At 42.5% G+C, this 13423-nt stretch overlaps 1 protein-coding gene across 3 annotated transcripts in view; it reads right to left on the bottom strand.

Annotated features, from left to right (window-relative positions):
- Positions 1–13423, bottom strand: part of sec24b (SEC24 homolog B, COPII coat complex component) — a 31919-nt gene that overhangs the window by 15057 nt on the left and 3439 nt on the right. For 2 of the 3 annotated variants that reach the window (XM_078289232.1, XM_071920247.2), the window contains exons 4-12: positions 12805–12948; positions 8461–8544; positions 7191–7354; positions 5819–6003; positions 4978–5080; positions 2650–2776; positions 2226–2335; positions 1262–1374; positions 40–158 (exon numbers count right to left, since the gene is read on the bottom strand). In XM_078289232.1, coding sequence (XP_078145358.1) covers positions 40–158; positions 1262–1374; positions 2226–2335; positions 2650–2776; positions 4978–5080; positions 5819–6003; positions 7191–7354; positions 8461–8544; positions 12805–12948 — 1149 coding nt within the window. The remainder of the gene's footprint in view (positions 1–39; positions 159–1261; positions 1375–2225; positions 2336–2649; positions 2777–4977; positions 5081–5818; positions 6004–7190; positions 7355–8460; positions 8545–12804; positions 12949–13423) is intronic. The other variant, XM_071920249.2, reaches the window with a different exon arrangement.

Consider the following 13423-nt stretch of genomic DNA (forward strand, 5'->3'; position numbering starts at 1 on the left):
GACTAGACTATAAATGTGACTGCAGTAAGCGGGACGTACCGTCGATGTCGGACACCACCAGCATCTGCGGCTGGGACAGGCCCTCCTGGAGGTTGTAGAAGTGGATGGTGCTGTCGAAGGTGAGGAAGCCCACCCTGGTGCGCGTATCCCCGGGTAACCTGAGGCACACAACACCCCCCCTCTGGTGGGTTAGCATGTACATATGGATGGTGAATCTGAGTGTGTGTCAGAACAACTGAGTATGTATGTGTTTCTTCTGCCAATACAGATGTGTGGGTATGTGTGTGTGTGTGTGTGTGTGTGTGTGTGTGTGTGGGGGTACGGGCTGCTTTTCTGGTGAACTTTTCCCCCTGAATCATAAAAACACTGACATCAGAATGGTGGTGGTTGAGGTTTGACACTGTCCAGATGACGGAACTGTGCGTCAAACTGGTTCTGTGTGGTTAGAGGGGAAAAAAAAAAAGGCCATGAAAAATCTTCTGGAGAAACGGTTGTGACAGCCAATCATAAGACATGGTTTATTTTTGTCTTTTCTTGGCCTAGTTTTTGGGAAGAAAAAAAAATACTAGAACCAAGTTTAAGAGGTTCTTCATCTTGTTGTAAAACTTTCCACCACATTGTGTTCTGTTGCCATTTAGATTCTATTATCTAATTTAGGGCTGCAACTAAAGATGATTTTCATTATTGACTGATATATCGATTACTTTTTCCAATCAATTAATCATTTAGTCTATAAATTGTCAAAAATAATAATGACAAACTCCCCTCACAAGTTACCAGAGCCCAAAGTGATTCTTAAAATTGCTGACTTAGTCTGACTAGCAGCCAAAAAAACCCCAAAGTATAATTTTATAACAATATGAAACAGAGAAAAGCAATAAAATATTAGCATTTGTGAAGCTATAACCAGCAAATGTTTGGTATATTTACTTACTGTCAAAAACAATTCATCGATTCTTAAAATTCTAATCGATCGAATTGAGTCGATCAACTACTTGTTTCAGCACTAATCTAATTCAGACATCTTGCTGGTGCTTTTCTTTATTTCATTTGTTTTGAGGTGAAATGTTTTAAGAACCCCTTTTTATCATTTAACTTCTGTGTTTCATCACTGCTGAAATAAACTAAAACTACTTTGTACTAACTAAAACTAGTTTGTGTCAGAAAGGAGCCAACCAGCTAACCAAGCCGGTCGATCATTTGACCAGTCAACCACCAACCAACCAACCAGTCCCATGTGTTGTGAGATCACAGCACTCACTTATCCAGGTTATCCAGCAGTGATTCACAGAAGTACTTCAGGTAGCCCGCCTCCACGGCGTTGTGAGACACATCGAGCACAAACAGGTAGACCGCCGGCTGAGGGGGGCGCAGCTGAACACACAAGAGACAGAGGGGGACTGGTTATGAGACAAGATATAGTAATATCACAACCACAGTGTGTATGACCACACTGAGGATTCATTCACAAGTCTGATCTCTGATTATATGAGTCCACACGAATTTCTAGTTCTTTATTACCTCACGTTTTTATCTTCTCTGTTTTGTTTAAAGAGCGGATCAACACTAAACGACATAAGGCTGAAAATTGTTGTTGCACTGTTCTCTCTGTCTTGAAACTTTCAACCATGTTTCACTTCTGACCGCACCCAAATCAGTGATGCCAAAGCAGGTGTTTTGCATCAGCTGTCAGAGGCAAAACAGCAGCTGGGGTGCAGCCAGAGGTGCAACATGCTGAAAGTTTCAACCCACAGAGAGCAGTGCAGCAACTATTTTCTGTGTTATGTAATTTAGTGTTGATTCGCTCTTTAAACTGAGTTACACATGCATACCCACACCTCAAGATGCTGCTGCACAATTACGTGACAAGCCTGCCCTCTGATGGACAAACAAATTCACTAGATAAAAATTCACAGCACCACTTTCTTGTAGTGGTGGATTGTTTTACAGTATTTTATGACCCCAGAGGCAAATTCTATTTTCTCTTGGCCCTCCCAAAGTCAGAGCTACAGATCAGCACCCCCAGAACTATTAGATGTACAGCACATTGCTCAAGGACACTTCAGCAGGACGGATGCTTGTTGTCAAAGAGGCTTGAACCAAAATCCTCCAATTGAAGGACGGTCACCCTAATCACCATGCCACACTGATGCCCAGATGATTCAGGTGATTCAGGCACAGCTCTGAGAAGAGTTAACAGTTAAAAGAAAGGAGAGGCAGCTCACCATGTAGTCTGAGGAGGCGATGAACTCCACGGTGGAGTTCTGCACCTCCGGTCTCTTGTGCGGCTCGCCGTACGACCTGGTGACCGGGTTGTACATGAACTCATCTGGAACTGGAGGAGAGAGAAAAAAAAAGAAAAGAGTGAGTATGATATCTGCAGAATTAAGTGGAAAAGGACAGGACAGAACCAAACAGAACAGAATAGAAGAGAACAGAACCGAACAGAACAGAATAGAAGAGAACAGGATGAAACAGAACGGAACAGGATGCATAACTTACTGCAAAATGTACCACAAACAACTCAAAACAAGGCCAATTCATATGGTTTGTAAATTGTTTATTCAGTCAGGCCTGTTCATTGATTAGGGACTGAACCATGTTTTTTATTCGACCCAAGACTAGGTGTGACTGTGAGAGGGATCGTACCATCGTTGACCCGGTAACAGAGGTTGCACTTCCACCTGCGCTGGTCCAGAAAGGAGACGAACGGGTTGATGTAGGTGCGACAGGAGCGGCAGCGCACTATGGTGTTCGACGTGATCACCGGTAACTGCTGCGGGAGGGAGGGGGGGAAACAGGGGTCAGAGGAAGAAAGATGGAGTATTGGAAAATTACAAAACGCGTCTTGTGAGCTTAACATTTCTTTTCAAGTTCATCATTCATCTCCCCCCCCCACCCATCCATGACCTTTGCAAAACATTCCTCCATTCATGCCTCAGCAGACAACTGAAGGCTTTGTTTCTGTAAAAGGGGGAAATGTGGTTGAACGGATCTTTGCAGCTGTAGCCTTTGTTTGACCTACTTCGCTCTCTCTTATACTTCTATAACTGTATTTCTCAAGGTTTTCTCCAGTTGGTGCTTGTACCAGCTTGCTTGTTCCTCACACCCTCTGTTAGGGATCAGGAGAGGCCGGTCCACAGAGGATAGGGAGGATGATCCACTCCCATTTTTTTAAGCTTTTCCTTAAAACATAAGCTGTTTAGGCTTGAGTACAGCTGACTTAAAAACCATATATTCATGCAATTCACCGAACGCTGCCCTGCATTTCACCAAGACCTGTTTCACCTGACTCCACTGCTGGGAACGCACTGATACTGACAGTGGTATCTGATATCGGGCTGCCACCAGACCAAATTAGCACTAGAGAATTTCCCCAACACTAAAATCCAACGTCACCCATCTGAATCCTGCACCAATAGTGAAAATCTGGGCAGGGAAAGTGAATGAGACACACTCTCCTCTACCTTAAAAAGCTCCCAGGTGTCAATTTGTTTTACTGTTGCTGGAAAAGAGCATGCATGCTCAGTCAAATTCCCTGGATAAATAAAGATGGAAAGATATTACATCACTCTAATGGAAAAACTGAATTACATCTCAATATCTCAATTTGTTCAATTTGGTTTTAACTCCAAGTAATGGATTGGATCAGTCCTCAGCAGGGGAGAAAACTGTTTTGTCTACAAGCCACAGTGGCTGGTTAGTCACAAAATATACCTGCCTCTCTCACTATTTTACAGCCAATTAGATTTCATCCAAACATTGACTAGCTAACCGCCACAGCTGCTGGTAGAATAGGCAAATTTTCTAGCCACAGACTAAATTTTACTAGCATTTGGCTGGTGGCAGTTTCCTCCCCTGGGAGAACGTGGCGTCGGTGCGTCCCTGTTCTCCATCAGCTCCTTCTCTCTTACATCACGTCAACTAACACTTCTATAAATACCCTCATCTATCTTCCTGCACCTCATCATCTCTCTCCTCCTCTTCCTGCCTGTCCTGCTGTCGCTCCAGTTGCTCATCACAGGGAACTGCCTACGACAGATTCATAACCAGTCACAGTTTCGTAAAGATCAGACACATATTAGCATGTATTTAAAGATAAACTCAATACACAAGTACGTGTGTGTTTCTCCTCCAGTCTATTGTCTTAAAGCATAATAGTGTTTCTATATCTTTGCTTGCAAAATATCTGCTTAAACTGAGAACCAGTCCTTCTTAATAATCAGAATAATAATCACTGTCACCACCACCTTTATCTATGGATTTTTAGGCTGGAAAATGTCTGATTAATGGTTGGAGACACCAGTAACTAAAACCTGTATTTTGAGTTACGATGGGCAAAGAAATTGTAATTTTTAAGAACATAAGTATTAGGATTGATTAATACTAAACTGGTCGTCTATGGGAAGCCTTTAACCTGAACCGATTCTGATGCGACATTTTGATCAAATTCCACACAAGTATCCGTAAATATGTTTTCTTCTTATTATAAATGTTATAATAGTAATTGTAGTAGTAGTATTAATAGTAGTATCCTATGTTTCAGTGGAGAGTTTTAGTGTCCCATGATGGTCTAAATGCTGTTTCAGAGGCTTTTCCACCCTGGCAAGACTAAAATTCTGGGCAAAACACTGAATACTTGTAAGTTCTTTGCAGGAAAATGGTCTAATTTAAAGATCACTATAAGATATCACTATAAGCCTACAAAAATCCATATTGGTTTAACCCTAGTATGTTTATGTAAACACCAAAATAACCTAATATATTTGAAACTAATTCATCAACAAGACAGCATCTGAGGCAACTCATCCTTCTGGCAAAATCTAGGGTGAGAGCATTTATATAAAAACTCAACTTAAACAAAAAGAGTTGGAAGAAAAGGGTTTTACGTATGACCATCACAGATTTTTCACTGAATTATCCCCACAATCCGCCCCGCTTTTGACTTTTGAGAGGGTGTTGGGAGTCAGGTGGTACCTGCAGGTCTCTGAAGGGGTGCAGGAGGAGGCCCAGCGGGAGCCTGGCCTTGTTCAGCAGAGCCTGGGTCTGAGGGATGCTGGTCAGGGTGCACCTGAACGTCCTGGTGAGAGAGAGAGTGTGAGTGTTAAATAACAGATAGACAGATTAGGTGTGTGACAGAGAGTGAGAAAGAGAGTGAGGGATATTAAGCGTGTGCGCGAGAGAGTGCAAGAGTACGTGTATGAGTGTGTGTATGTGCAAGAGATTTGAGAAAGAAAGAATAAACCCAAATAACTGAGAACTGGAGAGAAAAAGAACAAGTGAACAAACAGCAGCTGAAAAAATGAACAGAAAAAGTGAAAGATGAACACACCCAAGACAGTTTTATTTTCAGTGGCTAGTAAGCTTGTCTACTATTGTCTATTGTCTATTTCACTTATTTCATATTGCATTTTTGGTGTATTTTCATGTCGTACAAATTTTGATTAATTTTTTTGTCTCAGTATGTTCTGCTGTTATTTTTCACACCCTCATAATGCTGGAATTCATGTTTTTTTCTTACTTTATTCATGCAATCTTCTACTTCATATGTTCCTGGCATGTTGGAATTGTCAGTTGTGTTATGGTTCATATCACTTATTATTTATACTCCATGCAGTATTTTTTACTCTTGCTGCTGCAGCAACCCAACTTCCCAATGGGGATCATTAAAGTTTTATTTTATTTTATTCACTAGCTACTTTGGCAGGTAGCCAGCCATCATTTGGAGGTAAAATAGTGGAAGTAAATGGTTATTTTTGGTGAAAGTTAATTTATTGTCCTATACCGCAGCACCTAACTACCCAAACCCTCTACTTACTGTGGGCTGCAGTTGGCCTTCTTGAGGTCGGAGCTGAGGTTGGGTTCGGGGGCCTCCAGGGGCCGGGGGGGCAGCAGGTTCCTCTCCTGCAGCAGGTTGACCGGCCTCAGGGCCTCCATCTCCAGCTCCGGCACGCCGCTCAGCCCGCCCAGGGCCGCAGACAGCTGGGACAGGTTGGGGAACGGCTGCAGAGAGGAGAGATAGAGGAATAAGAAGTGTTTCCTCTTGTATTCATTCAGCAGTGGTGCAGCAACACAGCAAGAGCACTATCACTGCTGCTAAAGAGAAATTAAAATAATCCAATTTACTGTCAAACTGCAATAAACGAGTCGTAATCAGTGTTGTGTCACTGTGACTTTCTAATTGCTCCATAGAGTGCATTATTTTGAAAGAGATGCAGAGGGAAAAGTTCTGACAAACTTATCAATAGGCATAGCTTTGGCATTTTTCACTATGTGTACAAACAAAAACTGTACACAAACACAAACCAGACACTAGTATGGTAGGATACAATTATCTTCTTTTTGGAGTGTGTTTGTCACTATGATAAATGGATAAGCCTTTATTAATTTACCATCATAGCTTCATGATTGGCACTAATTTTGTGATTCGATACGAATCATAAAATACGATCTGAATCAATTTTCGAGTCGATACACTGGAAAACAGCCAATATCAACTTTGTTTCCCATTATCTCAGAACACTATATGAGGATGAACACATGCATGAGATATTGAGAATTGAGTCTCAGCAATTGTTGAGCTCGGACGCTTGCATCGGACACAGTGCAACACCGACGCAACACGGCAGAGCAGCTGCTATCAACAATTTCAAAAGAGGCCAGAAGAGATCTTGTGGTTAGTCAGATTCCCCCTCTACAATATAAAGAAGTGGAGTTGTAATGTTTCAAATTAATGTTTTCACTATGATAAAGTACTCAAAAAATAACCTGCACTAAAACTCAAGCACCGGTGCTACATGAAATCATAGAGGAAGCACTGAGTGAAAGAAACAGCTTCTGCAACATAAATAAAGTGTTGGGAGACAGGTGCAGGGGGGAAGTACAGCCACAACAAAAAGAGGTTATGTGTAGAGATAATGTATTCCACAAGAGGATAACGGATCGTATTACACCCCTTTCACTCCAGACTAGTGACCTTGGGATACCACAGAGGAAACACTGAGAAAAGGGAATAGCTTCTGCAAACCCAATTTGAAGATTTAGAGATGGATGCAGTGTGCAAATATGGCCACAAAAAAAAGAGGTGACGAGACAGCCAAACACGTTCTGCTTGCAAATGAAGATAATCAAGAAGATAATGAACCGTATTACGCTCCTCAGGAATTGCTTTATTGGAGCGGAGGCCTCACCTGAGAGTACTGCTGGTAGCCGGACTGGCCGTACAGTCCATGGGAGGGGGAGGAGTCAGTGTGGGAGGCCGGGCCCTGCTGATAGGCCGGCTGCATGCTGGGGTAACCATAGCTACTGTAGGGCGGGGCCTGGCTGGTCATGTCGGTGGAGGGAGGCATGGAGTCTGGGTGAGAGACAGAGGAGCAGTTTTGTAATCTGATATTCATATGGAAAACATGAGTGGTTTTAATATGATTATGAGAGTGCAAAGATAACACTGTAGCTGAGCAGTGCATTTTGGAAATGTGTTTGTTCCACTTCTGTTATAGGCTGAAGGCACATCTCTTCAAATATGTTGCATCAGCCTCCTGATCCCATATCTTCCTCCTTTACTTGTTCTAATATGCTTTTATCTTGAAGTAGAAAATACATTTGAATCCCTTCTACCTCCTTAAAAGGAAAAATCCATCCTCAGATACTCTTACACTGTCAGATCTCATCAATCTGTGATGTTCAGTGCGTTCCAGGAGATATTTTGTAATGTGTTGTAATTCAGTTTTTTGGTGTATTCACTTTCCCTCAACCTGCCTCGTCTACTTCTACTTTAGTTAGTGGTTTCCTACATTTCCCAGAATGCCTTCCAACAATCTCCAGAGAAGGGGCTTGAACTTGTTGCATTCAATCAATGGTGTGTGTGTGTGTGTGTGTATGGGCATGTAAATATAGCTAGCTAACTAGTTTGAACATTGCAGCATGTTTATGATGACAGCCATGACCCTTAATCTATCGTTCGCTCACTCTTGATGTTTTAGATCGCTGAAAAATGTTCTGCTATCAAACTGCATTGTAGCTGCGCTGGACATATCTGGACCTGACATCACATCATCTACATTTGGTCAGTTATCCACAGGAATAAGAAAAATACACCAAACAACAAAATGGGCCCAGAAATGCTAGATGCCGATAGTTTTTTAACAACTGTTAACATGTTTTAGGATGGATTTTTCCATCAACTAATATTATATATACATATATATATATATATATATATATATATATATATATATATATATATATACATATATATACACATATATATATAGAGAGAGTTAATGGCAGCATATTCTGCTGTTGCACTCATTGTAAGTCGCTCTGGATAAGAGCATCAGCTAAATGACTAACATGTAAAATGATGAAATTACAAAGAAGAGAATGTGCCCTGAAGTGCAATTTTGTAACATGATATATGTGTGTGTGTGAGTGTTATTAATATGTACGGTATGCTTGTACCTGGATAGCTGCCCCCTTCTAGGGAATCATAGCTGTTGGGCACCGGAGAGGCACTGCCTGTAGTGGAGGAGGAGGTGTCACCACCTGAGAGAGAGAGAGACAGACACAGAGAGAGAGAGAGACAGACAGAAAGAGTGAACAAAGCAACAAAGTGAAAGAAAGCAAAAGAAAGGGTGAAGTTAAGAGCAAAAGACAGCGAAAGAGAAAAGGGGGAGACAGGGTTCAATGGAAGGACGGCAACAGCAAATGAAGTCAGGAAGGAGGAAGGAAGCAGTGTGAAGTTATAAATGAAAGAACAGGAGGGAGAGAGGGGAAGAAGAAGAAAAGAGAAAACATTAAAGCCAATGAAGAGCAGCTCTTAGTGGTTTGGACATGAAGTGTGCGGTGCTTGGACTCCCTCAGGGCTCAGATAGAGGGAGAGAGAGAAAAAGACAGAGAGAGAGAGAGAGAGAGAGAGAGAGAAACATGATGAAAGGATGCACTTAGTGGTGAGCCAGCTAGTGTATGTGTGGCAGGGAGCATGGGCCTTTGAATAATGCTGCTGTGAGGATAGAAATAGATGAAGTGATGGGTAAAGAGACACAGTCATCTTCTCTATCTCTCTCTTTCTGTTGAACGCTCCCTTTCTTTCTGTCACTCAGTCTTTCACTTGTTTCTTACGTTGGCTGTTTCTAATTCTCCTGCTCTCCATCTTTAACATTCACGCTTTCTTTCTTTACACACACATTTTCTCTCTCTCTCTCTCCCTTTTACACTCTCTCTGACACACACTTAAACTCATCTCTTAGCTCAGCATCTGAGGCTTTTAAAAGAAAAAGTCCATCCTGTAGATCTTCTTCCACTGTTACATCTCATCAATCAAAATGTGATCTTAAATGCATTCCAGGAATTATTTTGTGATCAAGTGAAGTGTTGTAATTTACTTTACCCACTTTCCCTCAACCTGCCTTATCTACTTCTACTTCACTTGATTTCCCAATTTCCCAGAATGCCTTTCAACAACCCCCAGAGACAGGGTGTGAACTTGTTGCTCTCAATCAAAGTTGGGGAGAACTAGCTAGCCAACTAGCGAGATACCAGAGATGCCAAAGAAATTGGTCTCTCTCCTCTTCTAGGATGGATTTCTCCCTGTGTGATTGTTGAACGTCTCTTGGTGCAAAATGGCGGCTCCAGAAAGAAGCCCTCGCTCTTTGATTCTGAGGGACTGACACCAAAACCTGACGTTTACCGCTGATGTTTTAGATCGCTGAAACATTTTCTGCTATCAAACTCCATCGTAGCTGCTGGAAATAATCTGCATGTGACGTTGTCTACGACTGGCCAGTTATCCACCAAGAAGAACAATTCACCAAACCCAGAAATGCAAGGCATATTACCAGTAGCTGATTCTTTTAAACAGTGTTAATGTGTTTTAGAGTGGATTTTTTCTTTAATGTCCAGTAATGAATAGGTCCCTAGTGAGATTATGAGTGCAGAACACTTGAATGCATCCATTAATCTATCTGGGCCAAAGGGAGGGATCAACCACAGAGAACCAAGACAGTGCACGACTCTGGCACAGAGCTCATTGGACAGGACAGGATCCAATTATCTCCGGATAAATCTGACCAACAGACTACTGGATTATCTGCTCTGGAAGGGGAGGACGCCAGGACAACTGATAAGCCTGTCCTCCTCCTCCTCCTCCTCCTCCTCCTCCTCTTCTACTTCTCCTGCATTCTTCTGTCACCTCACAGAATTATCAAGAGGATACTATCATGGCGTAATAAAAGAGTAAAACAAAAATGTCCATCGCGTTCACTCATCCGATGCGCAATAATCATCTCGATGTTAAAATAAATAAATCAATGCCTATTGTTTTTAACCTTTACCCAGGGAAAGTGGACTGAACATGCTTTACATTCACTCAGTTCCACACATTCCCACCTGGGAGCTGCCCAGTACAACCACAGGCTTCTGCTGCTGGCAGCACTGGAGCAGAGGGGGTTAAGCGCCTTGCTCAAGGGCACCTAGACAGTAGCTGGTGAGGGAAGAGCATCACATACATTTCCCCAGCTGGTCTGAAGATTCAAACTGACAACCTTTCCATCACAAGCCTGCCTCTCTAACCTCTAGGTTACTGGCGACTAAGGCTGTTGAAAGTGGTCCAATTCTGATTCCCTGACACTGATCTGATGTTTTATAATCTGTGTGAACAGCAAAAAGCTGCATGGATTCAAATTTTTTCAATTCCGACCTGGACCACATGGAAATGTGGAACAAAATCAGATCCTGAGACATATGACCTACATGTGACTTGTATTTGAACACTCAAATCGGAAATTTGTCAGCGTTGCGGTAACAATAAGTAAATCTTATGTCATTCACCTGAGACAGTTGTTATAATTTTGGTGCCAAGGCAGCTTGGCTGAGTCAGCCTTAGCATGGAGGACAACGAGACACAACGAGACACAACAGTGGAACAAAAGCCAAATAACTGACTTGATTGGTATTGAAGGAGACGCCTCAACTCAGTCAAAACTTGAAGGCACATACGGTAACCGAAATGTGTTTTAAACAAGCAGGAGAAAAGTACCTACAAAAACGGATGAGACACCTTTTGATATTGCTATATGCGTGTCTTCCAAAATAACTGTCAGTTTGGTATCAGACATGAGTCATCCAAAAAGATCAGATACAAGCAGCAACTCGGAATCAAGCATGAAGGCCTGCGGTGTGAATGAAGCCTAAGGAGCACAGGTTTCGACTTTTAGCACGGCACCCAGGAATCAACAACTGGGATTTTCTTGCAGCAGACAACTTGCAAAACACTGGGCTAAACTAGGGAAACCACGAGGGAGAAGTTTCTCTTTTATTAAGAGAGGTGCTAATGAGTGTTAGGTGCGCTGACAAGTCTTCACCCATGCTCCCCATGGGGGCAGGTGAGTCAAGACACACACACACACACACACACACACACACACACACACACACACACACAGTGCCTGGGCTTGCTAGCAGGGGAGTGGCTATATTTAAAAACCTGTTAACCTCTGGCTGATGACACAGTTCCTGAGGGAGAGTCATCAGCACCTTCTGAGCAGAACGCACAAGAAATGCTGTTTAAGCATAGGATTATGTGGGCCAGAAACACAGAAGTAAAAATCTAACTTTTTTTTATCATGTAAAATAATAAAAGTTTCTATATTATGTGAAATACTCAAGTCTGCCATGTCAAATAATCAAGTTTCTGTCATGTAAATCACCCAGTGGACCTAACTGACATTTTAAAACAATATAAGAAAGATTATCACATATATAGGTCTTTTTACATGATAGAAAAACATCTAGAAAGTGCAGTTTCAAAATGGTAAACACCTTAGAATAATCAAGTTTCTTTATCAGGTAAAGCACAGTGTGGACCTAATACATGACAGTGTTCTCTAATTAAGGCAATGTAAGAGACATTATTATTATTATTACACATTCTAAGTGGGATACAGTGTGTCCTACTTAAAGGCTAGTAAGAGTGTGCCAAGCTTAGTATTCAATGAACACATGGAAGAACACATCCGAGGCCCAGCGATCCTCCAGTATCACCTGAGCTCTAGGATTGCTAGCTGGAATGGAGGCTATAACACAGCAGTGTATTACTTTTTTCATCAGCAACCACAGCTGAATGGCTGCTGGTAATTGGAAGTGCATTGCAAATGGACGATCATAACCCAAAGATTATTAGGTGAGAGAGCTAGAGAGCACAAGAGGATGACCGCTTCCACACAGTCTGCATGACAAATAGACAAGCGGATACTGGCAACAGCTACATTAAAAAAAAGAAAAATAGGGGAGACGCAAACTTTGTTACCTCTCACCTTTCTGAGAGACAAGATTTCATGCAAGTTTTCGGTGACAGAACAATAAAGTAGATTTGTACACAGATTTAACAAGATCAACACTGACACCAACACGGACGGCTGTGAGGGGGAAAGATGATGAGCAACGGCTGAACGTTGGAAGGCTGTTGAGTAAGCAGCAGGAAGGAGAGGAAAAAACATCTGATTAGGTTATTAGAAAGGGTAAGGTGGGGATGTCGAATGGCAAGCTGATTAAGAGTATTGGTGGGTGGAGCAGATGTGACAGATGGCCATCAGACACGAAGTCGGAGCGCGTCAGTGATCAACGGTGACGTGGCATGGGTGGGGGATGGAAACGTACACATGATAAAAATGACGGTTATAGTTTTTTGGGGGAAGGACATGGACAGTTTGTGGGCATGTGGGAAGGATTAGGAAAGGGTCGAAGGTGTTTGCGGAGATGGAGGAAGTGATAGAAGAGGGGTTGGAGGGGGTAAAAGCTAAAGCAGACCTGCTTCCTCATCCTCATCCTCATCCTCCTCATCGTCATCGGAGCTGGATGACGAGGGGGCTGCGGCTGGGGCTGGTGCTGGGGCGGAGGTGGTGGCAGAGGCAGAGCTAGCTCCACTATTAGTAACATATCCATACTGCATGCCTGTTGGGGGAGGTGGGTTGTGGGGGTGGGAGAGGTACAGAAGACAACCGTCAAGACTAGATGATCTGCAGCAGACGGGGCGGGAGCGACGGGGCAGTAAAGGTGTCCGGAACTAAATAGTTCCAAATGGTGTGTGTGTGTGTGCGCGTGTGTGTGCGTGTGTGTGGTGTGTGTGAAGGCAGCAAACTAACTTTTTCCATTCACCAAACACAGTGGCTGATGGATTCCAAAATTCAGCAACCACTTTCCCTATCTTACCAGACAAATAATAGAAAAAAGCCTGCAGCACCAGATAAACTTAAACATTACTTTCAATGTAAATTCTCACAAAGTCTGAGTTTACATATTAAAATTGTATGTTTGAACTGAAAAGTTCCAATGTTTACTGACCCCCTACTAGGTGTGAAGTCTTGGTACGGCAAGTCGATTTGACAGATGGGAAAACTTGCAGGAGAAACAAATAAAGCGCCGTTTA

This window comes from Centroberyx gerrardi, chromosome 16, assembly GCF_048128805.1.
Source record: "Centroberyx gerrardi isolate f3 chromosome 16, fCenGer3.hap1.cur.20231027, whole genome shotgun sequence".
In the NCBI taxonomy this organism is placed as follows: Eukaryota; Metazoa; Chordata; class Actinopteri; order Beryciformes; family Berycidae; genus Centroberyx; species Centroberyx gerrardi.